Source organism: Thermobia domestica, chromosome 9 (assembly GCF_964235325.1).
Source record: "Thermobia domestica chromosome 9, izTheDome1.hap1.1, whole genome shotgun sequence".
NCBI lineage: Eukaryota > Metazoa > Arthropoda > Insecta > Zygentoma > Lepismatidae > Thermobia > Thermobia domestica.
Window position 1 is genome coordinate 86620778 of NC_137462.1, and position 25384 is coordinate 86646161.

Consider the following 25384-nt stretch of genomic DNA (forward strand, 5'->3'; position numbering starts at 1 on the left):
CTTCTCAATACTAGAACATCTCAGGTACAGAATTAAAAAGCAAAGCACATACCAACAGAATGGAATAGCACAGATCATGCAAAAAGTTGTACATAACAAGCCTTCCCTGAATTATCTAAACAATGAACACAGCTTAAAATGCAATAGCGAACATAAAGTAAAGCACTAAACAAACCTTATTTACATACAGAGTAAAAAGAATGAGCAATCAAAAGGCTACAAAGCAATTATGCCTAAGGCTAGTCTATGGAACAATGAATTTCGTTAAAGCACGCACCTCGTTCATATTAAGAATATTCCTGCTATTACATTTCATTTAATGCTGGAAAAGTTCTATCTTTTTTATTATAGCTTTGAAAATATTCACAGTATTAATAAAATGAAACTGGCCAAAGCATCAAATATATATTAATAATACTTTAACAGTTTGGGAATGTAACATAAGTATTATTAATATATATTTGGTGCTTTGGTCAGTTTTATTAATACTGTGAAAAAGTTTTTTTTTCTTTCTTTTTAGAAAAGAATAACCTCATACTAATTTATATAAATACACAATTAATTTCGTAAGTAATTTACAGTAGTGTCAGTATTCCTTTTAATTAAAGAAAGAAATTTTTCTGTTTGAATGGATACTTAATTTCTACCTTGTTTACATAGCCTACATGACATTACATAAAAGCTTCGTTTTATTTTGATGCCTTCTGCTTTTGAGAAATAATTGCTACAGGCACCAGTTAAAACATTTGTGGTGCACCCTCAAATAACTCGCTGTTCTGAACAGATGTAAGACAAAAAGATAACAAGCAGAAGCAAATACTGACTCAGCCTTTACCATGTAAGATGATAAAATCGCACCCAAGTAACGTTAACTCAAAAGTATTCCTATTAAACCCTAATATTCGATCATTATATAAATCTATCCTCCCATGGTAAATTGATTATGGTGGATAACACATATGAAATATAATACAAAAATTGATTCCTACTATAATTTCATGAATGGTTCATTTTTATTTTTGTTTGCTAAACTACTGATCTAACCCTAAAATGCCCGCTCCATCTTCAATTGTGTTTGTACTCCTGTTTATCAACTCGATAAGGTAAGAAAATCACCTGTGGTATCAAGTAAATACGCTGAAGCAATTTGTTATTGTACATGACAAAGTAATCTCGATTATGTCTACTGGTTGACTACTTCTATTGTGCCAAATCTGCAGTAGACGTAACTACAATGAAACTTCACCATGTAAGTTTTGTCAACTTGACCTTAAAGACTTTTAGGAAAACTAAGACGCTTATATCAAAATTATTTTCAAGGAAGCAATAAAATACTTCTAGTTAAAATTCTGTAGTATAGTTTGTGAAGTGTTCTGTGTAGTAGTTTAGTACAATTTACAAATTAGCTACAATAAACTACACTCCTAATGTTTAATAACAAAAATATGTGCTTAGAAATCATACATGTTACCAAGACAAATGTTTGACTTGTAGAAATTTATAAAAGTTAAACAAACAGCACAAGCGTACTTGCAAATATTGTCTATAACATAAAATGCGTGTATAAGAAAGGAAATTATAGAAAAACCTGAACAGATACATCAATATGCATGTATATATTGATTTAACGAACCTTTAACATAAATGAGTGCTATTTACTTTTCCATTCCTAAGGATAACAAGATCTATATTCTCAATCATCTTTAGCAAATAATACGTAAAAGCACAGCAATTAGGAATTATGCAGCCGACAAGGTAACAGATAAAGCATCATTAATATGCAAGTCTAATGGAGGGGAAGATGGAGCGGTAATTGCAGCATGGTAATAATAACGCAATTCTCTTATTAAAGCACTCAAACCTAAAAATTACAATTAAATGCGACTAAACAGCGCTTTTAAAGAATACCTCCCTGAACCCATCATGCACTGTTTACCACATTTTTTTTTTTTTTAAAGAAAAAGAGGAGAAAGAATGAAAAGAAAGGAAGCACTTGTCACACAAACGTAATTGATACTTTAGCAAGTACCAAACCTTGCATACTTGGAACCGGTATTTAATTCTGAAACTACACTTTTTTTTAAAAAAAAATCAGAAACTCAACTCAACTTTTAATTTGTTAAATGTCAAATTTTGTTTAAATGTTAACGCGACAAATATTAACACGTAATTACAAAAGTAAAGTCCTGGTCATTTTACTAGTTATTAAATCATAATTACTGATTTAATGTTGAAACTTTATTTATGTTGAATATTCGAAATTACGGTTTAAAAACCTATTATGGAGTTAAGGTGTAGAATGAATATATATATATACATATATGGTGTTAATGAACTATACCGACAACATGTAAGAGGTGATTCCTCACATCAAAATAAGAAAAAAAATCATATGGACCTATGGCGAAAAGTGTATAGTTTCAGAGCTAGGGCTGTCCAAAATCGCGAAAAAGCCAAATTTTAATAGGCCCTATTTCTAATTACACAAACTGAGGATGGTAGTTCTTATCAGCGTAAAGGAAGCCACGCATACTTAATCCAAAATTGCATATTTCATCAATTGTCAATAGATGTAGAGGGTATTCCCTACAGGGTGTAATTCTCAAATATGCTCTCAATAGAGTTTTCAGATATACCCTGATTTCAAGGAGGGTCCAAAGTAGGCATGATGTACGCCTTGATAACAATGGACATCCAACGGCGGACTTCAGAGGGAAGGCGGAAGTGTTAGGTAGGAACCGGCAGCTTCATGATTTTTTGTGTTCGGAATAACATTTGATAATATGTATTTCGTCACGGTATATTTCACGTTTTCTTCACTTATAAGCGTGAAAAAAAACATCGCTGCATGCATTTTCCCGAGTACAAGAGACCGTGCTGCTGACGATCATTAACACTTCCGACATTGCGCCAAAGGAGTCCGTGTTCACTGCTGTCAAGGCATATCATCTGCCTACTTTGGACCAATCAAAGTCAGAGCATATCTCAAAATTCGGTTGATGGCATGTCTGAGAATTTCACCCTGCACGGAATACTCTGTACACCCACTAAACATTAATGAAATATGCACACGTTTATATCCTATCGATCTTCTATTATAAATATGGTGATTTTTTTCGTTTTTGTATGAACAGTGCTGTAAGAACAAAAGTAACATTTAATTGAACTGAGAAGCAGAAAGTAACGTAACCATCCATCCCCACCACTCCCTCCCAACACCTCTGACCTCTGACCTGATGAGGCTGAGTCAGCTGCTGCTGGAGAATACATGACACCAGAGGGGACTCGCCGAGGTCCTGCGGTGGCCCAAACACTGCTGTCTGCACACAGAACAAGATTCCTGTTACTTTATTTAAGATCTCGTCACAATACACACAGTTTCTAATCACTTTGCTAGATGTTATCCAGGAAAAAGCACAAAATATATTAACAGGAGAAAAACTCCAATTCTCTTTACAGGAACAAGTATATACATAGGCCATAATTATTTCCTGTGTTCATGAAACAGGTAAACACACAAACATGTTCTACATTCACATTTTACACCCTGAAAATTATTACTTTAAAAGAACAGGTACTTGAGATTAGTTTTATACCAAACGATCACTACTTCAAATAAGAACAAATTAATAATAAAGGACTAATATGATACACTGAAACAAATTAAATTGCCAGTAATTAAAAATATAATACATCCTTGCTATCTTAATTAAGGTGACACATCAGAAAGACAGTAAGATACTTAAAAATTAATTTCAAAGTGAACTCAGCATTTTGAAGTTAGGTGCAAGATGAGAAAAACTGCTAAACAAAATACGACAAGCAAACCGAGGAAAGGAATTGTGGACTGTAATATCAAACTGTGGGCTTTTCTCAAACTATTAGCTTTTCCGAGAAAATCCGAAATATGCGAATATCAATGAAGACTAGATACGCAACATACTACCCATTCGGCACCTCTGGTAAGAACAGTTGATGACATAGGATTGTATTGTTGCAGTGGCATGGATATTTGTAGCACTAATGTAGTAATTACTGTAAAACGTTTCGTGTCTTTGTATGAATAAGGTTTGAACAACAACATTCACTATTTCAAATTCGTCCAAGTCAGATCCGCAAACAGTCATCCTGCTTCTGAGCGGAAGGAATGTCAACTGTCAGATGAAGGACATCTATAGAAATGAATGCGTATCAAGGCGACTACGATAGATTGGGTAAGAATGTTTCGCACAAGTCGAACAACCACAAGCGATCCTCCCCGTCCAGGTCAGATGCATATTGTTGCAACAGACTACAACCGTACTGAGATGGGCAAGTACGTTCACCGGTCCACTGAAGAAGGCACTAAAGGGTGTCGGTTCCGCAATCATGTTGCGGTTCAGGATGCAGTCAGTGAGTGGTTCGACCATCAACTGACTGCTTTCAAGCTGGGCAGAATTCGTCGGGTAGTGGTAGAGTGGAAAATGGGCTCTGACTGCAAATACCATGGCACAGTCACTACACATGCACGATTCTCCTGTACATGTTTTATAACAATATACCGAATGAAGGTGGCTATATGGCTCCAAGCCGTTTTCACTTGATTTCTCTCCCCATACTTTTCTAATGGACGCTACAGGATACACATTTATAGATTAAAAGTAAGTACTGACTTTGTACCAGATCTGATACAATCTGGATACAAGATCAGTACTTATTTTAAATCTAAATATGCAACATTCCACTCATTTAGCATTTGAATGGAAATAAAAGGAATAATAACAAGGAAGAGTTCCCCGCAAAAAAAAAGTATCAAAAAATTTACATTTTATGTTTTAAAAACTCTCTCGCTATATTTTTAAATCGAATATATTAATATGCTTTTAGATTACATATAGCACAAGGTTGCTGCCATCCTTAACTTTGTCACATAAAAGAAGTCACCAATAAAAGTACTGCCATATAACGACAAAATGTTGGGTGTAACAGAGTCAATTGAAGAGTACTCACTACTATAATAGAATTAACATGGAGTCGTAATAAATAAGGGAACAAGGCCTTACACAGTGTCCACTAGACAGGAATAGGTTGTTCTTTCTTCCACTGTATACATATCACGTAGATAGCAGCATTTGGAAGTTATTCTCTTTCATCAGTGTATAGTAGTGGCGGTTACGGGAATATGCCGAATCGCTAAGGAGCGTAGTGTTTCAGATTTCTACGACTAAAGGGCACATCAGCAACTAAAATGCATCGTCAACTCGATATTTTCAGTGCTAACGTTGTGTCAGGCAATACGTAAAATCTTTTAAATTAACGTCCAACGGTTATATCCTGGCAAGAAAATCAATGGACACGTTGTTGTCCATAACAAACTTACAGGCTTGAGAATGAATCAGGGGCCCTTTGCACTAGCGGTTAGTGCTCTACCACTAGCCATGACGCTAATAATTTCATAGGACTTAGCAATTTTTGAATAATAATAATAAACATTATTATTATTATTATTGGAGTAGAGCGAATTCAATCGAAGAACTTCTAGGAAACCTGTACCTCATTTTGAAGTAAATTTTACTCCAATATTGTAATTTCTAGTATCTATTTCTACACAAAACTGTTAAAACTAAGAACTGCCTTCTGTATTGCAACATAAACAGCGTAGCATATTCCTTGATTTTATAAAAATCTGAAAGAACAAGGAACATTTTAGTTTGACACACATATATTAATAAGTTTCGTGCGGACTTGTGAATATATATAAATTACATGCAGCTTTTGCTTTGAAACGGAAACAAAACAGTGCTCACCCCATTTCTGGTTTAATTTTTAATAGAATTAGTTTAATTTAGGAAATATTACAGGATGGACCATTTACTTTGAAATGATTTGTAATTTTTAAAGTATTAGATTTTTTTTTTTAAACATACCTTGAGATTCTGAAATATTTTGTTTTGGCATACTCTGCAATACACCATTAGATTATTGATATATCAAATATACAAGATAACGAAAACTTACAATACCACATTAATTATACAATGTTATGAACTAAGGAGCTACAATATCACAAACATTTAAGTTTTGGAGAGCTCTGCAACAGTACGGTGCAATGTATATTTGACATACCTAAGGGTCGAACTATGATCTGCATACTACATATTTTGAAGGAATAGTAGCAAAGTTACAAGGAATTAAAATTTTGACTGTTTTCGAAAAGCTTTATTTCGAAAAATTACTTAGGTAAGTATCACACCCAATCAGGTATATGGTTTTTCATCAAGATCACAACGCTACTTACAAGCAATCTGATATCTCAAACTTTACCAGAGATATGAAAAAATATGGGTAGAGATGTCTACTGCTTAAAATGAAATATATTATTGTTTACTTTTGCTTCTACAACATTGCAGCACCAGTTTTAGTAGCTGTAATTACAAGTTCTCACAATTACATAATTTTAAGTAGTGTTGCTAACTTATGAATCCGTGTTTTTCGTTCGTATCTCAGGAACGGTTTGAGGTATCAAATTACTGTAAACGGCAATACGATCTTTATGTCTACCGAAAACTAGCTGCGTGATTGAATGAAATACTCACATAAGCAGTTTATCGAAACAGAAGCTTTTGAAAAGAAGTCAAAGTTTCAATCTCTAGTAACATGTTTTTATTCATTCCAAATATGTCATTTCATAATCATAGTATGCGATAGTACTTTGCATGTGCATTTCCCATTCCCCTCACATCCGTTATTACCGTTGTACTTGCTTTCAAAAAATTTGAATGTTCATGACACTGTAGGGTCCTTCGTATGTTACACTGAATAGTAGTTTTGGGATTGTAAGTTTTTGTTTAACATGTACAATTATGTGATAACTTGATGTAGCGCCATTTGAAAAAAATACAACTTAATGTTAGGTTGGCAGAATTGTTAATCTGATGGTATTGCATAGTATGTTAACAATGTCCTGTCGGTATTTGCATCGTACAAAATTTATTTTTATTTATTAGTTTAAGTTACTAAGGGGTCTCAAGGTTCAATCCTGTGTGTACATAGGTATAACATATCTATGCTACAAAATTAAGATCTACTTTTTAAAGTATTTAAGGTAAGACATACTAAAATAAAAATGAATAATTAAGATTGTTTTAACGCTAACCTTTCTTTGAAGCTGTTGCATTTGTCCCATATGGGGCATCTGCCCACCCATTGGTACTCCAATTTGTCCTCCCTTAAAAAAGAAAAGTAAACGTCAGAAATAAAGAATTTCAGCAAAAATGAGATGAATTTTAATAGTGAATTTCGTTTTATAAAGATAAGATTTCATAGGCGTTTTTATATTAGGCTCGCTACTCTTGGTTTACAATCTGTAAATTGTAAACAATCTGTAATCAAATTTCCCTGAATGATAAACTTGAAACGGTACACATTGACCACCAATGGTTCTATTCAAAAATGACTATATTTAAAATAAAAGAACAATTCTGACCAAAGCATATATTATCTTATAAATAACAGCGTTACAGTTTCGGCAAAGTTACTAATCTATATTAATTTTTATCTTATAAATAATATACATTAGAGCTCCTACGTGTATGGTTCGGGTTATAAGTTAAGCTATACGTTCATGTTTCATATGGCCTCAGTGTTCAAACCGACGTTAAGCTCCAAATCAACCAACCACATAATATACCGTATGCAATATAAAAACAAGGCACATAATAAATATCTATCTTAGTTTGGCAATTACACACTGTAATCTTAACATGCTAATTACCTAGAAAAAGCTACGACACATTCTTTACTCTCTTCCTCCATTCATCTATAACATCAAATCAAGGTAAGATTGTTAGTCACGAAATACTTGAAACAGCAATATTCTCTCACCCCTCTAAGCAGCAAAACACCAAAAAACTGATCCTTAGTTTTGGATTTACAAGAAGCCAGATTCATCTTGCTAGGGAGCTTTGGTCACAAAACGGTGGGAACGAGTTATGGCTATTATTTTCTTTCAAGTTTATATTTAGCACCATGAATCCAATTACTATTTTTTTAAATATAAATTTCCTACAAACTCTCCTGGAGAAAAAGGTTCCGAACACATGACGAAAACAGAAGACATTCATGGTAAATAAATTCGTGTGGACTGAATGTCTTGTATATTGAATAATAGTCAATGGGGGCTTAATGGTACTGATCTGATCATACCCTCGTAGGGTTGCCAGATTTTGTGAACGAAAAACTGGGACACCAATCTCAAGCTCTATATATAAGGTCAAGGTTCCTACTCATTTGGTCACAATCAATTAATTACGACTTTTCCAATTCATTCTATACACAGTTAACACAAATGAAGCCCCGCAAGAGATGCATAAAGAATGTGAAAAGGTAACATAAGAAGAGCAGCCTGGTGTCCCTTATTTCGAATTCCGATTTGTTGTGTTTAACAGGTCCTAAATATTGCGCCAATTACGACGCACCCTCTTATTTACGATTGAAGAGATATTTTTTTTTAAATCATCACTTGAGTCAGAAACACTACCCTAAAAAAAATACAAATTTAGTATTTAGCAAGAAAAAATACATTTACGCTAAATTCAGAACGATAAACCAAAAGTAAGTCTCTTTAAAGACATAAGCAGGCTCTGGCAGAGAAAAAAAATCCAGTATCAAAATTAAACAAGATACAGTGGCTCAATAATAAAGAAGTCAAAATACACATACTCACACATTCCAAGAGAGAATAGACATTCCATTAGTACACTTCAGAAAATAAATATATATATTAATTACTCTATATTATTTACTTAAGAAAAATAGAAAAATCAATGATATAACTCAATTTAATGACTAAACAATACAAAAAGGAAAAATATAGAGTAAATCCATGTTAAAAAAGAACTCGGACACTTAATTTTTAACAAAATTTTAGAATATTATATCTTTATTTTGTTGGCAATCCTTTATTTTCACGATGGCTTGCAATCTTTCTGGCATCGATTTTACAACTTTTTTGCAGAAGGAAGAATCAATTTTTGCCTATTTAATCTGAAGTGCTGATTCCAAGTCTTCCTTTGTTGTAATAGTATGATTTTTTAACTGGTTTTCCAAATGAGCCCACAAGTGCTCAATAACGTTAATATAAGGAGATTACGGAGGTGTTTCCAGCACATGCGGACAATTATATAGGAGCCACAAAAGCACATTGAGTGCTTTGTGCTTGGGATCGTTATCCAGGTAGTACTGGAAGTTCTCTCTTATTCCCAATGTTTCAGCACTTTGTAGCACATTTTGCTTCAGAATGTTTAAATACTTTGTTTAATCCATAATTCCGCCCATTACACAAAGTTTACCTGAACCAGCAGCGGATATACAGCCCCAAACCATTACTAAGCCACCTCCATGTTTCACAGTAGAACGTAGATTACACTCGGAGTTCTTCATTAGGTTTCGCCAGATATAACATCGACCATCTGAGCGGAACAAATTAAATTTGCTTTCATCCGCGAATAACAGTGATCTAAATAAAATAAAATTTAAAAAAAAATCTTTATTTTGATGATTTTTTGTAAAACTGAGTCTCTTTGTTTCTATTACACTTGCTTACGAACCGTTTCTTACGGGCTACTCTTCCATGTAAATTGCTTCTTCTTAAAACCAATCTCACCGTTTCGGGAATTACACTTTTATTAAGATGTTCTGATACTCCTTTGGCCAATATAAGAGCACTTATCTTGAGGTTTTGATTTACCTGTAGCGTAATTCATCGCTCGTCTGACTTTGAAAACACTCTAGGTATACGACTTTTTGGTACATTTTCCACTGATTTTGTTCATTTAAAACGTCTAACAATGTCATGAACTCTGAAGTGTGACTTATTTCTTATTTCTCCAATATCACGAACTAATTTTCCCTCTTTATATTATTTTAAAATAGGTTCTCTTACTGCTAAAGAAGTTGGACCACGTTGCAAATTTTAAACACACAGTTTCACCCACGTACAAACAGTACGGCCTCTACTCATTTCACTTGGACACCTAAAACTGTCAAGTAGACACAATCTTGGAAATTCCCCTATTAAGCTCAAAAAGAAAGAGTGCTTCTATCTGGCCGAGTTCTTTTCTGACATGGATTTTAGCTGTATTTTCACTTTCTTGTATTTTTTATAGTCATGAAATTGAGTTTTGTTATTGCTGTTTGTATTTTACATAAGTAAATAATATAGAGTAATAAAATATGTATCTTTCTCTGTGAAGTGTACTCTTGGAATGTGTGAGTAGGTATTCCGACTTCTTTATTGAGTCACTGTACATACCTTTATGTGTTTAACTGTCACTTCTTACGCTCGAGTAAGTTGTTATGGAATTTTAACCTGGAAATTACTGAAAACGGATCTAGCCCGGGGCCGGGGAGCCTAGCCCCTCGTTTTTTGAGTGGCAAAAGTGACTTAAGCTATTATTTATATGTTCTTGAAAGTTTATTTTAAACTCACGATATACCTATTATACTCTAGGTTCTGCCCCCCTCGTTTTTACTTTCTAGATCCGCCACTGCAGCAAAATTAGTGTGTGCATGCACATCATCTTCAGAAATAGCTATTTATCCATGGGAAAGTATATTAAAGACAACTCACTTTTGTAATCGTTGAAGTGAGATTTCAAATGAAACTTAGATGTAAAACTACGGATTTAAATGTGACAGATACTTAGGTAATCTTCCATATTATTCTTACAATACAAGACAGTGTAAATGCTCTTAACATTAAGCGTTTGAGATAGTATCGCCATTGTTGATTTAAGTTCCAACAACGAAGCAGTTCTGCGCTGCCGATTGAAGTATAAAATAACTAGTAGTTAAAGCCAGTCACCGGGAAAAGGATAAAGGACGTTCTTTTCTATTGAAAGTGTTATTCAAGAAATTGTTGCCTAACATACAATATATTATTGCTCTTTAATATTTTTGCTCTTTATTATAGAAATTATTGCTCTTTAATATTTTTTAAAATTCTTTTTTCCCTTCTGGAAGCTAAACAACCCATAGAACGAAAAATGGATGTGATTTTTAAACTCTTTGTTTGTTTAGTAAAGTTCATTAGCTACACAAATCTTCCGTATTTAGGTGATACATACTGGTTCTTGCAGGTTGAATTTTTTCCATCTGAAGAACGAAAACCGGGACAAACAGGCGTCCCGAAAGCCTTTTTCGGGATAGTTAATTCTTTCATTGAAAACCGGAACTGTCCCGGAAAACCAGGACGTCTGGAAACCCTATACCCTCGCCGAAAATAGACAGAAGAAGTAATAAATAGCACTATCGCCTTCTATACGTTTAAACAGACAGGTTTTCTCCCTGGATTAACTGACCTTTCCAAACATAATAACAGCAGCAGCAGAAAAGAAAGAAAAAAAAAGTTCTGCAAAGGTTGTAAGAAATGGAGAAGTTCGCAGAATCCAAGATATTGAGGTAAAGGACACCGTACAAAAAGCATTACATTTCCTTGTCTGTCCGATTTGGGTGATTGTTGGATATGTTGTAGCTGAGGACCCCCTGGTCAATTGTTTATATGGGACCACTCCCTATTACCAACTCCGTGACCTCCAGAGGTCACACTGGTTCATAAAAATAGTTGTGTGTTATATTGGGCTACGGCAAATGAGGATAGTCCATGTAACGGTGTGACTTTTGGTGACCTCTGGAGATCACAGGGTTGGTCATATGGAGTTGGCCTCATATACACAATTGATCAGGGGATTCTCAGCTACAATATACCCAAAAATCATCCAAATCGGACAGACTAGGAAATGCAATGCTTTTTGTACGGTGTCCTTCAAAATTAATAGCACACGTGTAATGCTGGTTCAATACGAGCACGTTCTAAGACAAACGGGTGGTCAACTTGCAAAGTATACTGTAAATAATGCATGTCTTATGAGAAAATACAGACTACAAAAATTAGGCCAACTTAGAGAATGGGCAAGTTAACACGTTTTACTGTATTTTAAGGTAATTTCCTCTTTTTTTTTTTTAACTAACCTAACCTAAAAATTCAAGTTCTTGTTAAATTTTACTTTTTTTTGACTAAAAAAAAAAGTCAAGGGATATTTAAAGTTAGCCTAAAAATATCTGTATGATAAAGAATTCATTGTTTGTTGCTGATCGAATAACTTATACATCTATAGCAACATGAAACTTTGCTAATAAGCATTTTACACAAATTGACAAACATTTTAGATGTACTAAAATAGCACACTCATTCCTCACATATCAGAGCAACTTTCTTCAGGTTCAATATTTGATTCAATCGCTTGTTCTTAATAACTGAGTATTATGTATTTTGCCCTAACTAAGAATATCACAATTTATTGAAAAAAAGTACATACCTGTGGTCCCTGTCCCAATCCCATTGCGTTCTGTGACATTTTATTTTGGAGCCCTTGAATAGCAGACAGACCCTGAACCCTCTGCCCTACAACTAGAAACAAACAGTGTATGTGATCATCAAATTTTATTATTAAAAAATAATAACTCTTTTACCATACATCAGTGAGTACCACATGTTTATTCGCTAAACATATGAAAGTACACTCTAAATTCACTTGAAATGACTAACTTTCTTATGAATTAACTTCAACAAGAACAAATGCAATACTGAAACTACTAATTTTGCTAAAACTGTGAAAAGCTCGATTTTTTTATTTACTACTTGAGATTGAGCAGTTTCTAATAAATTATTACAGAAATGTTGTGGGCAGGCCACTGTGCATAACATTCTTTGCGTCTTAAGTAGAATAACGTTTGTAACATACTACGCTACAGAACAAAATACTTCTTACTCTTAGTCATTTATAAAACTGCATGCAAGTTAACACATGAAATTAATATGAACGTAACAGAGAACCCAACTAGGCATTTTTAAATAAATCTACAAATATTACTACTAAATCCATGTCACTGCTATTATTCCATATTACAGAAAATTATTCTTAATGACAACTACCGTCTCGGCCAAACCGAACAAACTCCGAATACCACAGCCAGGGAAAACGAAAGCACACTTGTTCCCCTTTATATTTCGTAATCTGCATGCGCCATAAAGTGATAACATAATATGCAGCTTGATCTTGATACTAAGTATAAATAACAGAATTCTTAAAAACATTACCACATAAAGAAAAAAAATCGTGGCAACAGCTCAACTATATCATTCATACTGACTGTCGCGATACGCAAGTGCTTAAGGGAATCATATTTCTAGAGTATAATAACTGGAGGCTAAAGTTATGTAATACGGTGACACTTAAGTACGTTAGGAATATAGAAATTATACATATACCATCAAAAGCATGAGTCACATCCGCATTCTTGATATGTTGAATGCCATTAAAATATTCATCCAACACATCACTACAGTGAACACCAGTATATGACAAATAAATCTTTATGCTATACAGAATTCTATTATGTGGTCACGCGTTGTCCTGCTGAAACAGTACCTACCTCATGGCACGGAACAAAGTTATCGGAAGTGGTTGGATGGTGATCTGAACACACATATAAACAGTAAATTTCCTCTCCACGTATACGAGATTGAAAGAACATTGTGATTCATGGTTTACCACAGCAACGAGTTCCGTTAGTCGCTAATGAATATAGTATCACTCTATACATCGACGTCAAATTGTACCTACCCATCACTCGTTCTAGGCAAAAATCACTCTGACCACTACATAATTCCAGATCCCCATTTTGGTCTCTAATGAGATTCCAGACGAGAGTAGATCGAAGTTTTTCCAGATTGCAGGAATAATTTTGTCGCATAAGAAAAGTAGTTAGAACAGATATTAAAAAATAAATAAATAAATAAATAATCACAGCTTAACGGCCCGATTTGTGGGCCTCAGCCTCTCCACGTCATCTGTTAGCGATTGGTGGAACTACGTCCAGCCTAGCGACGAACGCGTGGTCAGAGCTCGGCGTATCGGGAGCTTTCTACACCTAGTGGCCGTCACGTCTTTCATTCACGTGACTTTCCAGTTTGCCTCACGACGCTGGGTGGACGCCGAAAATTTGGAAAGCACTTGCCGGGAATCGAACGCGGGACCACACGAACACGAATCCAACACTCTAACACTCTAACCACTAGACTACAATGTCCCTAGAACAGTTATTACTGCATACATTTGTTAAAAGTTCCACATTTGAACTCTAAATAACGTTACATGTTTATTATGAATAACTTATATTACTTTTAAAGAAAAGTAATGTCTCCACAATTATTCACCATGCTAAGGGGGTGGTGTTGATGAGATGGATAATAATGGCGGAATGATGACAGTGGGAGGAAACGGGAGAACTCCGAAAAAATCCATGCACACGGTGGTTGTGCCCCATAAAGCACACTTTGATAATGAAATATTCGACAATGAAAAAAGTAGAGGGTACACACAAGTACCTGAAAGGAATCGCAACAGTCTTGGTCTTTCGCTAAGTTTTATATTTCGATCCGAAATCAGACAGGATCATATACCCCAATGATAATAAATCATGACAACTACCGAAGGGTCGGAGATATTGCACAATTATAAGTAACCAGTATCTCTAGATATAGCTGAGGAGGCAAATTGAGTAATTTCTATATGGAATTCAACATTACAATTTATCAACACACTCATACTAAAATGTTTCAACGTTGAAATAATACATACGATTTCAAAAGAAGCCATGAAACTAAAGGCACTATTTAAGTGCATTAGAATATGGTATATAAAAACCGTAAGTTACAGTGTTAAAAAAAAAGATCTTAGCTTCGGCAAATTAGGCTAAATTTTCACACTACTAATACCACTTACACTGTCCAGGTGGAACTTGTTGCTGCGGTTGCTGCTGCTGCTGTTGTTGCTGCTGTTGCTGTTGAATAACTCCAGGCTGCTGTGGGCCGGTCATACCAACCATCATACCCTGTTGGTTCATCCCCGCCTGAGGACCCACCGAACTGAGCTGGGGGTTGGTAGTCCCTACAAAGAAAGGAGAAAAATAAACAGTTAAAATAATAAATATCGCAGCAACAATTGCAGACCAAATATTTACTGTACTACTACTACTAAAATGAAGATATTTTGGTCAAGATCATTACATTTTCAGGGTACAATTACATCAAATCATATCCAAACTTCATATTCTTTTCATAACGAAATAATGAAGAATTTTATTTCCCTTTTTTAAATTTAAAATTAAAACGTAGCTTTATACCATACAGTAACAAACATGCTGAATATATACCTAGGTAGTTTGATATAAACTCACTTCAATATAAATCATAAACTTACAGAAATATTTTAGATATGACACACATTCTACCCTTGTTAGCGAAAGATAAGTTTCAAAAACATATTCATATTCATTTAAACTCGTTAGTCTCTCAACCTCACACCTCAGGACAAAAGCAGAGCATTTAGACGCCCAGCCAATATGAAAACAATATAACGCATTGAATACATTAAATGCAAATTACATGGACACAAATTGTATGTATGGCACAGGATATAGTTATAATACAGAAGTTTTCTCAAAATAAAAGCAAATAAAATATATAATTTACAGACCCATGTTCAGCCATATAAAGTAAAAGAAGAATAAATATTAAGATTGACCTTAAAGTATTAAATTATTTTCTTCTATTACATCCTTACCGCATTTTACTTTTCTTATAGAATATAACATGCTTGGTAATTTCATGTCTGCTCTCTACAATTGAAGACTACTGTATAAAACAATGTAAGTACCACCTTGAAAATGTTTCATTTATTTTACTTTTTGAATACGTTTATGCTTTAGTTAGATTTTCATACTTGGTTATATGCTAGGTTGTCGTTCTAAGCAATAGTATTTTCTATTTTTTGACGCTTGGGCACAATTTACTATCTTACGTCCCTACTGTTACAGTAACTTTTGTGTTTGGCACTTACATTGTTTTCTACAGCGAGTCTTCAGTTATATTTCGTATATCACTACACGAACATAAATGGCGTTCTTGGTTCCTAGTACAAATTATTAACAATCGTACTCAAACTACATAAAAGAAAATCGCAGTGCGTAACAAGTTAAAATTTAATAAATTAAAATATTAATATCGCTATGATCTTTAAGTTTAGTTTCTTCACTGCTTTGAATAACATATTCAAAACAATTTATTTATTTAATATTCCTTTAAATAAATTCTACTGTTTACTTTCCTACATTTTCTACATATCTAAAAGTACGTAATTTTTACAATTTATGAGTAATAATCGTTTAGTCTTATAAGTTAGTAGCATTATGAAATTGTAAAGATTGATATTTTCTCATAGGTAGTTGGAGTATTCAGTTTCCACTTTAAAAGTGGCTCTGCACTTTAAAAGAACAATATATGGTATAGACAACTACAGCAAAGAATGAATATTATAATATAAAATGTAATAACATTTCTCTAGGAAGATGGTTAAAAATTAATTGAAAGATGACAAAAAAATCGCCTTCTACGTAATAACTTCTCTAGAAAGCAACCTAATCAAGGGAATGGAGACAAAGAAGAATACTTAACGTGTACAATGAAAAAAAAATGATACAAAAAAAATGATAGAGAGTTTTTTATATCATTCTGGAGTGTCAAAAGTAGAACTGATGGCACGTGATTTGTGATAAATGTTCTCAGTATCTAATGCTTGCATTTTTCATAATCCTTCGAGTGGTTGCTAAAGAAGAAGGCTCTCTACCCTTTTTGTAACCTTTTACTACTTCAACTTAAATTTTGTCATTTACATTATCCAATACTCGCTTTGTCTCCATTCCCATAGCAAGGTTTTCTCAAACACAACAATATTACTGCGCATATCAGACGATAGTCTTCTTAGTAGAGAATTTAAAACATTTTATATTATAACATTAGGTTGGTGAGAATGAAATGTTCGCTTTGATATCTAGTGAGAAACTCACCTCAGCAACACAACACAGCGATGAACTAAGGTCACGCGTCTAACGTCACAGACTTTGTAGGCATCCAACAAACAGACAGATACCCAGACAGTCGGATGGTAGTACGTTGTTAAGCAGGGTCGTATGTACAATGGAGAACACAAAACTACAAGTGATTTTTCTTTGTGAATTCAAACTGGGACAACATTCTGCACAGTAAGTCGAAAACACACACACATACTGCATTTGGGCTAGGAACGGAGAATGAACGCATTATTCGCCGTTAATTTGTCCATTTTCACTCGGGTGACACAATATTTAAAAATGAGTACTGTAGAAGCAGACCCTCGGAAAAAGCCTGCAGCATAGGATGTACGTGGTCACCTAAGATATCCACATAATCCCTGGCAGTAATGGATCCTGTGAGTGTAATCACAGGATCCAAGGAATACCAAGAAATTCCATCCCACAGTGTTAAAAGCCACCGCTATGTTTCACGATAACGAGGAGACAGGAGCATAAGATGGTAATTTATGAATGCGCGTAAGACAAGAGTTAAAGCAGTCTTATCTCGAAAATGTGTCATAGATGTGATGTCTCGTTTCATACGCTATCTAATTCTTTTGATGTCCAGCATGTGGCCTGTTGTTGGAAATAAGGTTAAACAGGGTTCATCACGTCATACTGCATGTTTCCTATCATCGATGATCCACCTTCCATGTTTTTATAGCACGTTTCTTCGCACTAAAGCATTTTTGGCTGTGATCAGCGCTCTGGAAATTGGTTTCAATTTAGAATCTCTTTTAGCAGCGAGGCTATACGAGACGTGGACCTACAACTTAACGTGGGATCCGAAACACACATGCTCCTACTGGGGATCGAGCCCGGGTCAATTCAAGTGCTGACTGAGTTCCACAGCTGTTTTTGCCGCATTCACTCTACAGCCCTTCGTGAGAATAGTCTTTGATGCTTGGCGACTTCTGTCACTGAGACTTCTCTTCACATCTCTACTAGTTTTTCTTGGTGCCATTTTGTCACGAGCTCGTAGATTGTCATCATCTTTGACACACCTAACATACTGGCCACCTTAGATACAATTGCGCCAACTAACCGCGCACCCAATAATTAACCTGTTTGAAACTCAGATATATCTACCATTTCGCATCATCGTATGCCCAATTCAACGCACGTCTCTGTTCTCTCGCCTGACGTACTACAAACAATTACCTAACACACGCATCCTCAATGTTACCGTCTCAGACATCTTACGTGTTCAAACTAAAGGTGTTTCCATTAATTTGATAACCATATAGTCTGTATGATGGATAAAATTAAGACGCGATATGCAATCACATTGATGCACTTTTTAACGTCTCACGATTATGCCAGTTAGGCTAAGGTAGAGTAAATGATGATAATTTAAAAATAGAGGAACGTTTTTGTTTGGTTTAACGTCTCATGATTATGCACAGAGACTAAAGAACACGGTGCTAATTAGATGGATGATAATGGTAGAATGAAGAAAAAAGGAAAAAAACACGGCAGTACTCCGAGAACACCTAAAATCAAGGTGTTTGTTCACCACAAAATCCAGGGATCACATGCAATAGAGGTAGAAAAAATTACAATTATATATATATATATATTATATATATAGGGTGTTTCAAAACAACACCGACAACGTTTGGGAGATAATTCCTGACACCAATATAGGACAAAAAGTATGGACCAACCTGGGTGCACAAATGCTTCCTTTCGGAGTTATACGCTGCCGAAAACTTGAAAAAATGAACTTTAAAGGTTCATATCTCCAATACTATGGGACCTACCGTAGTTGGGTCAAGACTTCACTTAGGAACTAGTATGTGTCCTATCAAAATATCCATGTTTCAGAATCCTGCGGTACTTCCGCAACAACTTTTATAGAGGTACGTTTTTCTACGGGCATATAATTTGAAGTACTCATCAACTACGTCTATAAAAGTTGTTGCGGAAGTACCGCAGGATTCTGAAACATAGATATTTTGATAGGACACATACTAGTTCCTAAGTGAAGTCTTGACCCGACTACGGTAGGTCCCATAATATTGGAGATATGAACCTTTAAAGTTTATTTTTTCAAGTTTTCGGCAGCCTATAACTCCGAAAGGAAGCATTTGTGCACCCAGGTTGGTCTATACTTTTTGTCCTATATTGGTGTCAGGAATTACGTCCCAAACGTTGTCGGTGTTGTTTTGAAACACACTATAATATATATATATATATATATATATATATATATATATATATAATCATAATTTTAAAGATTTCTTTTCATTGTGTTTTTATGTTTATTTTGAATAATAATTACAGAGCTACTTGCTGAAGGGCTTTACAGAAAAGAAATTCCAAAAGTTTTTATGTTTTCCTTAAAAAAAGAAAAAAACTTATCTTTTTAAGAACCCAGCTTGAAAAAACGGAAAGAAAGAAAAGTAACTTGTCTTATGCGGAGCAAATTGACTAAAGTTCGGTTAATTTTCTGCTAGTTTGTAATACCGACATACAAGAAAATAAGTCTTAGGCAGAGAGGAAAGAAAATGATGAGGGCTTACATGAATAGGAACACACCATGTGGCCGAAAAGTTGAAGTAGAAAGTGAAGTACGCGAGGATAATAAAAAGTTTAGTACTCTTCGGGATGAGTTTGGAAAAGCTCTACCGAGATTAGGAATAGAAAGGCAACTGGGATAGATAATATACCAATCGAATTCATTAAGAATATTGGGGACGAAGGTAAGAAAGAATTATTTCGACTCTGAAATGAAATGTATGAAACAGGAGAGTGGCCACAAGACTTCCTGAAGACGATCATGATACCGATGGCTAACAAATCGAAACCAGAGAGATGTGAGGATTATAGAATTATTAGATTCAATCGCATGCAGCAAAAATTTTGCTTCGAATACTGAACAGAAGGTTATATGGAAGAACAAATGAAAAAGTTGAGGAGGAACAGTTCATGTTTAGGAGGCAAGTGCTCAAAAGATGCAACTGGATTATTAAGGGTGATAGGTGAAAGGTTTATAGAAAAGGGGAAAGTAGGATTGTTGTTGGGAGTTCTAGAGGAGGTTCGGCTGGAATGGAAAGATTGAAGACTCATAAGAAAGTTATATATTAGGGTGGGCCGATTTTTTCTTTTTAATTTCGAGCGGAAAAGTTGCATTATGTTAATGATAGTTAACACAGAAAATTCGGGTTTTTTGGTCAACCCCTTCCTTTGCCTCATGGGACTTGAATATTTTTATAGCTGCGGCTATGCAACCTGCCCAACATTGTCTCGTAGGCTACGAATAAAATTGTTCTGCACAGCTATTTCCTTTTTTAATTTCGATTGGCCGGCTTGCGGGAAAGTTGCCTCGTGTTAGTGGTAGCCTACACAGAAAATTTGGATTTGTTTGATCAACCCCTTGCTTTGTCTCATGGGACTTGAATATTTTTACAGCTGCGGCTATGCAACCCGCACGACACTACGAAGAAAATTGTACTACACAGCTATAGCCTTTGGTTCTTTTTCACACTGAAGCATTCTGAGGCTGAAAATAAAACGCAAGAGAAAATCGATATGGTTCCTATGAGATACGGTGTTCCTATGTGGTTAAAAATTATAATCAATTAGACGAAGAAATTATCGATGTTTTCAAAACACATTATAAATGTAGATAATGACAAATTGTTAATAAACTTTCCCTTGCAGCTCGTAGTTCGTTTTGACAACATACACTTCGAAACTCCCCAGAACCCATTAGGACGAGGTAGCTGCAAATTGAGTTCCACCCACTTTCTTTAGTTTTTTTTCCTCATTTACATTTGATAGTTCTGCTTGGAGTCAAACTTTTTTTTTTTTTTTTTTTTCGAAACATACTTTGCCCAGATAAATCCATTTCTTCGATCTGCTCCATTCCGCTAATGCTGATGCTTCTGTAACTACTTTTATCATCTTCTCCACCGCTTACGTATGGCACGGAAAACAATCGAATTTCTTCAGAAGCTGTAGCCGTAGTTCTATCTTCTATCTGTCTCGAAGAAAGTTCTCTTGTTAATGGTGGCTCGGTGACGTCCGCTGAAAACCGATGTATCATTTCATGATACTTACTTGCGCCTAAGTTTACTTTCGGAACAACGAATTTACGTAGACTTGATCTCTTTCTCTACTGACACTTCTTTTCCATCCTAAAACTCGGATGTCCTGGCTTCTGTCGGTGATCACTGCCGACAAGAAGTTTTCCAGGATGGGCAAAGTAAGCGTTGGAACTAATCACAGTATACACGATCCTTCTTAATTCCTCTGGAAGAATGGATACAGATCGAGCGAATAGCCACAAATGTCGCGTCCCGTTGGTGAGAGAAAAATTTCGCTTTATTTCAAATCAAACTACAGTATTTTGCTGACATACAGTACAAGTTAACGAAGTGCTTCTTCGGGATTTTCGATGCTAATATATAATAGGAGAATGCGAGAAGCTGTCGTCAACCATCGGGACACGACAATTGGTCCAGGTTATTTCTTCAGAAGGTCTGGCGAACACCAACTTTCTGAAACGGCTCGGCAAATGTCCAAATGGTATTGCTGATCGTTACTGGACTGTATTTAAATTACAATGTTTCCGACTTCTTATTAAACAATACTTTACGTATTATTATGGTCGTGTACAATGTTGTAGGTAAATGTATATTTTCTATTATTGAAGAGCCGATTTCAAAATTACTTGATATCAGAGTACTTGATTAAAATTTTCTTTATAATATATACGGATCTAAAAGAAATTGTTCACGATATACGTCAAAACAAGCTGCAGTGTAAGGTTGACGGAAGACTTTTGCGCAACCCGCCCAATTGAAATTAAAAAAAGAAAAAGCTGTGCAGGCCAATTTTTTTTCGTAGTGTCGTGAGGCTGCATAGCCGCAGCTATAAAAATATTCAAGTCCCATGAGGCAAAGCACAGGGTTGACCAAACAAATCCAAATTTTCTGTGTTGACTCCCACTAACACAAGGCAACTTTTCCGCAACCCGGTCAATCGAAATTAAAAAAAAAAAAAAAAAAAATCAGCCCACCGTATTATATATGAATCGCCAATAAATGTTAGAATAGGAGAAGAAATGACAGAGGAGAGTGCAACTGGAAGAAGAGATTGACAGGGATGCTGTCTCACGCCAACATTATTTAATATCTGAACAGATAGTGAAAAAGAGCCTACATAATAAAGAAGGCATTACGAGGTAGAATGATTAGGTTTATATGGTGCGGCGCTTGCGGATGATGTGGCGCTAGATGTGGAAAAAATGGAAAATGAAATGAAATTTTTGAGTTTTACGTCCCACGTATATGCCCGCTAGGCTAAAGGTGACGGTAATGATGAGAAATAAATGAAATGGTGGAATGAAGAAAGTGGGAAGAAACGGGAGAACCTCGGGAAAACCCCCACATGGTGTTTGTCCACAACAAAGTTCACTTGGCGGGATCCGGCATCGAACACGGGACCCCATGCACCAGAGGTGAACGCTCTACCACTGAGCCACCGTGGCCCCGCTTGTAAGAAAATCAATGTTAGAAAACTTTGAGGAAGGGCTGTGAAGAATATGGAATGAAAATAAATGTTAGAAAGACAAAATCCATGGTGATTGGAATGAAGCGATCGGTTCAAATACAGAAGTAGGAGGGATGAAGTGGAATATATGACTAGTTTTTGATACCTGGGTAGTATCATTAGTAATGATACACAGTACGAACCTGAAATAAAAGCAAGAGTAAGAATAGCGAAAGAAGCCTTTAGGAGGAAGAAAACAATATTTTCTGGGAGCTTGAATAAAGAGCTAAGAAAAAGACTTATAAAGTGCTTTATGTGGAGTATTGTACTGTATGGATCACAATTATGGACATTACGCAAAAATGATGAAAAAGGGCTGGAAAAGAAACTAGTTGGGTCACTGGCTAGGAAGGAATTGTATCATGACAGACGTGCTAGAGGATATGGTGGCAGGAAAGACAGAGAGGGGGCGAAGGAGGCTACAATTGATGGACGATCAAAACAGGAAAACCGTATGTGAAGACGACGAGATTAGTTAGAGACAGTGGAGCATGGAGGCTTCTTAACTGCGGCAAGTGAAATGTCAATAATTGAGGCCTATTCTGGAAGAAGGGTACATAGGCCTATGTGCCCTTTTTCCGGAAATCATTGAAAACGAACCGCCATGTTATACTGTAGGTGGTGTGAAAATTTCATCTCGATATCTTTATTTTTGGCAGACTGGCGATATTGTTTTTGTAAGACTTTGCACTACTGTTTTGTCGCACAGCTGAGTTCAGACCCTAGCAGCGGTAGCTTCTTTTTTATTTGACCGTTTATAAAAGAACCTCTGTAAGTTTCAGAACTAAGAACAGTAGTATTGTTGTCAGATGTTACAGGTGGACAAAACAGAAACACTACAATAAGAAAATGTTGTTCTTGGATGGCTAAAGTTCATAAAGTGGAAATAATATTTTTATATCCTGTGCGTGGACACTCGTTTAGCCAGTGCGACCACAACTTCGGGTTTGCTCTAAACAAAATAAAAAACTTGAAGCGAATCGGATCTGCTAAGCCATAGTTAGAAGCCATCGTTACCTGTCGACAGAATCCATCTCCTTTTGAACTGACAATGGATAAAGATTTGATTAAGGAGTGGGACTCAGCTCTTGATCCTTTCTTTCGTTCCAACCCATCATCAAAAACTTCAAACTATACCATTATGTAATATGTAATGATAAAGTACACTGTATCAGGCGTTCTGCTGTGTTTTATTACGTACATGCCAACATGCCAACATCATCTTATCTTTCAAAAACTAATATCGAAGAATTGAGTGATATTGACCATAAGCCTGCCGCTTTTGTTGGAGTGAGCGAACAGAAATAGAAAGATGTTCGGTCTATAAGAAGTTCTTGTCAGCTGAAGACAACAACTCGATTGAATATATATTGAATGAGTATAAACAGGACTAAATCATAATACATCTATTGCCATGGGTAATAGCTTATATATGCTTTATTTAGAATAAAGACATTATTGTGTTGCATTAATAGTGTGCTATTTCTTCAACCAACAAGGATTTTCGGAAAAAGGGCACATAACATTTTATGCAAATATGTTTATAAATATTTAAAATAAAATAATATTTTCACTTAATACAAGCTATTTATTAGGCAAACAGATCATTTATATTAAGAAAACCTGTAACAGGTATTTGCAAGCTTATGTTATTGTTATATATTCTAATAAAATTTTTAAAGCTCTTTTTCTCCATTCACGAAAACGGTCTATGTGCCCTTCTTCCGGAATAGGCCTCAATTACGGAATACCTGCGATGATGATAAACTTGAAATCTCAATCTTTTTAGAAACAAAGACCAGTTTTCTCTCAATCTCTAATGCAAAAGACGAGTCGGATGAATCACATGTTACACCAGAAAACAGCAAAATATTTTCAAATATTCATGCTTTTATCCTGCTGTTTTCGTGGAGTTTTTCATAAATTACTCCAATTGCTCCCTAGTTTTCACTCCAATGAAAGTAACCCACAAAGGTATTTTGGGAGACATTCAAATTGGCGTTGAAACAATTAGCAAATCGCGTGAAGCAGATGGCAAATCATTGTAGTCTATTTGTAGTTACGATAATCCCCCATCGTTTTTTTTAAATCGTTCTAGATTTAAAAAATATAAATAATGTATCAAATTTGCAGCTTAAAATTACTGTAATTTCCTGTATTCTAGCTATTTCGTGTATCTACATCGAAAATTTCATATTCATACTGCAATATTATCATTCAATTTTCATCCCTGACTGTAACAAAAATGCAGGGAAAATAATCGAGACCTAAAGGGAATTAGTTATGATCTAGGGTCATTTTTCCAGACTCGGGTCTCTAGAAGGCAGTGTAGGTTTTCGTGACCAGAAATGTACAAAACAGACTCCCTCGAAATTGTTTTGAACTTAGCCCAAGTTGGGATATGTGTTGAGACTTACGGGCCCGCAACCAGGATGGCTAGCCGTTCCCTATATTTTCGTTGCCCCTCAGACCAGAATAAAATTAATTTTAATCATTTTAAGAAAATACGAAATGAAGAAAAGTAAACAGTTAGGAAGGAACGATAGATAGAAATACACACTTTTTCGGCATTTTAAAATACATATTTCTTGTCAATTTCCCAATAATATCGTAAATAAAATATAGTGAGTGGAATGACGGTAACTGAAGTGGAATGGCGCGAAACATATATGGACTTATAAAAAGCCAAACCAGGAGATTCTGACTAAAGCTGAGATGCTCTCTCCGTGTCTGAGTAGACATCTTGGAGCTACCAAGAGAGAATGAAATTGATAACAGTGAGACTCAATAAGGACGCTATGTTTTTTTTTTTTTTTTTAATTGCTAGAAGGTA

The 25384-nt window shown here is 35.2% G+C and overlaps 1 protein-coding gene across 3 annotated transcripts in view; it reads right to left on the bottom strand.

The window, feature by feature from the left end:
* Nucleotides 1-25384, bottom strand: part of MED15 (mediator complex subunit 15) — a 215706-nt gene that overhangs the window by 37739 nt on the left and 152583 nt on the right. For all 3 annotated transcript variants that reach the window (XM_081771469.1, XM_081771470.1, XM_081771471.1), the window contains 4 exons: nt 14826-14990; nt 12357-12448; nt 7136-7207; nt 3234-3320 (listed from right to left, as the gene is read on the bottom strand). In XM_081771469.1, the coding sequence (XP_081627595.1) occupies nt 3234-3320; nt 7136-7207; nt 12357-12448; nt 14826-14990 (416 nt within the window). The remainder of the gene's footprint in view (nt 1-3233; nt 3321-7135; nt 7208-12356; nt 12449-14825; nt 14991-25384) is intronic.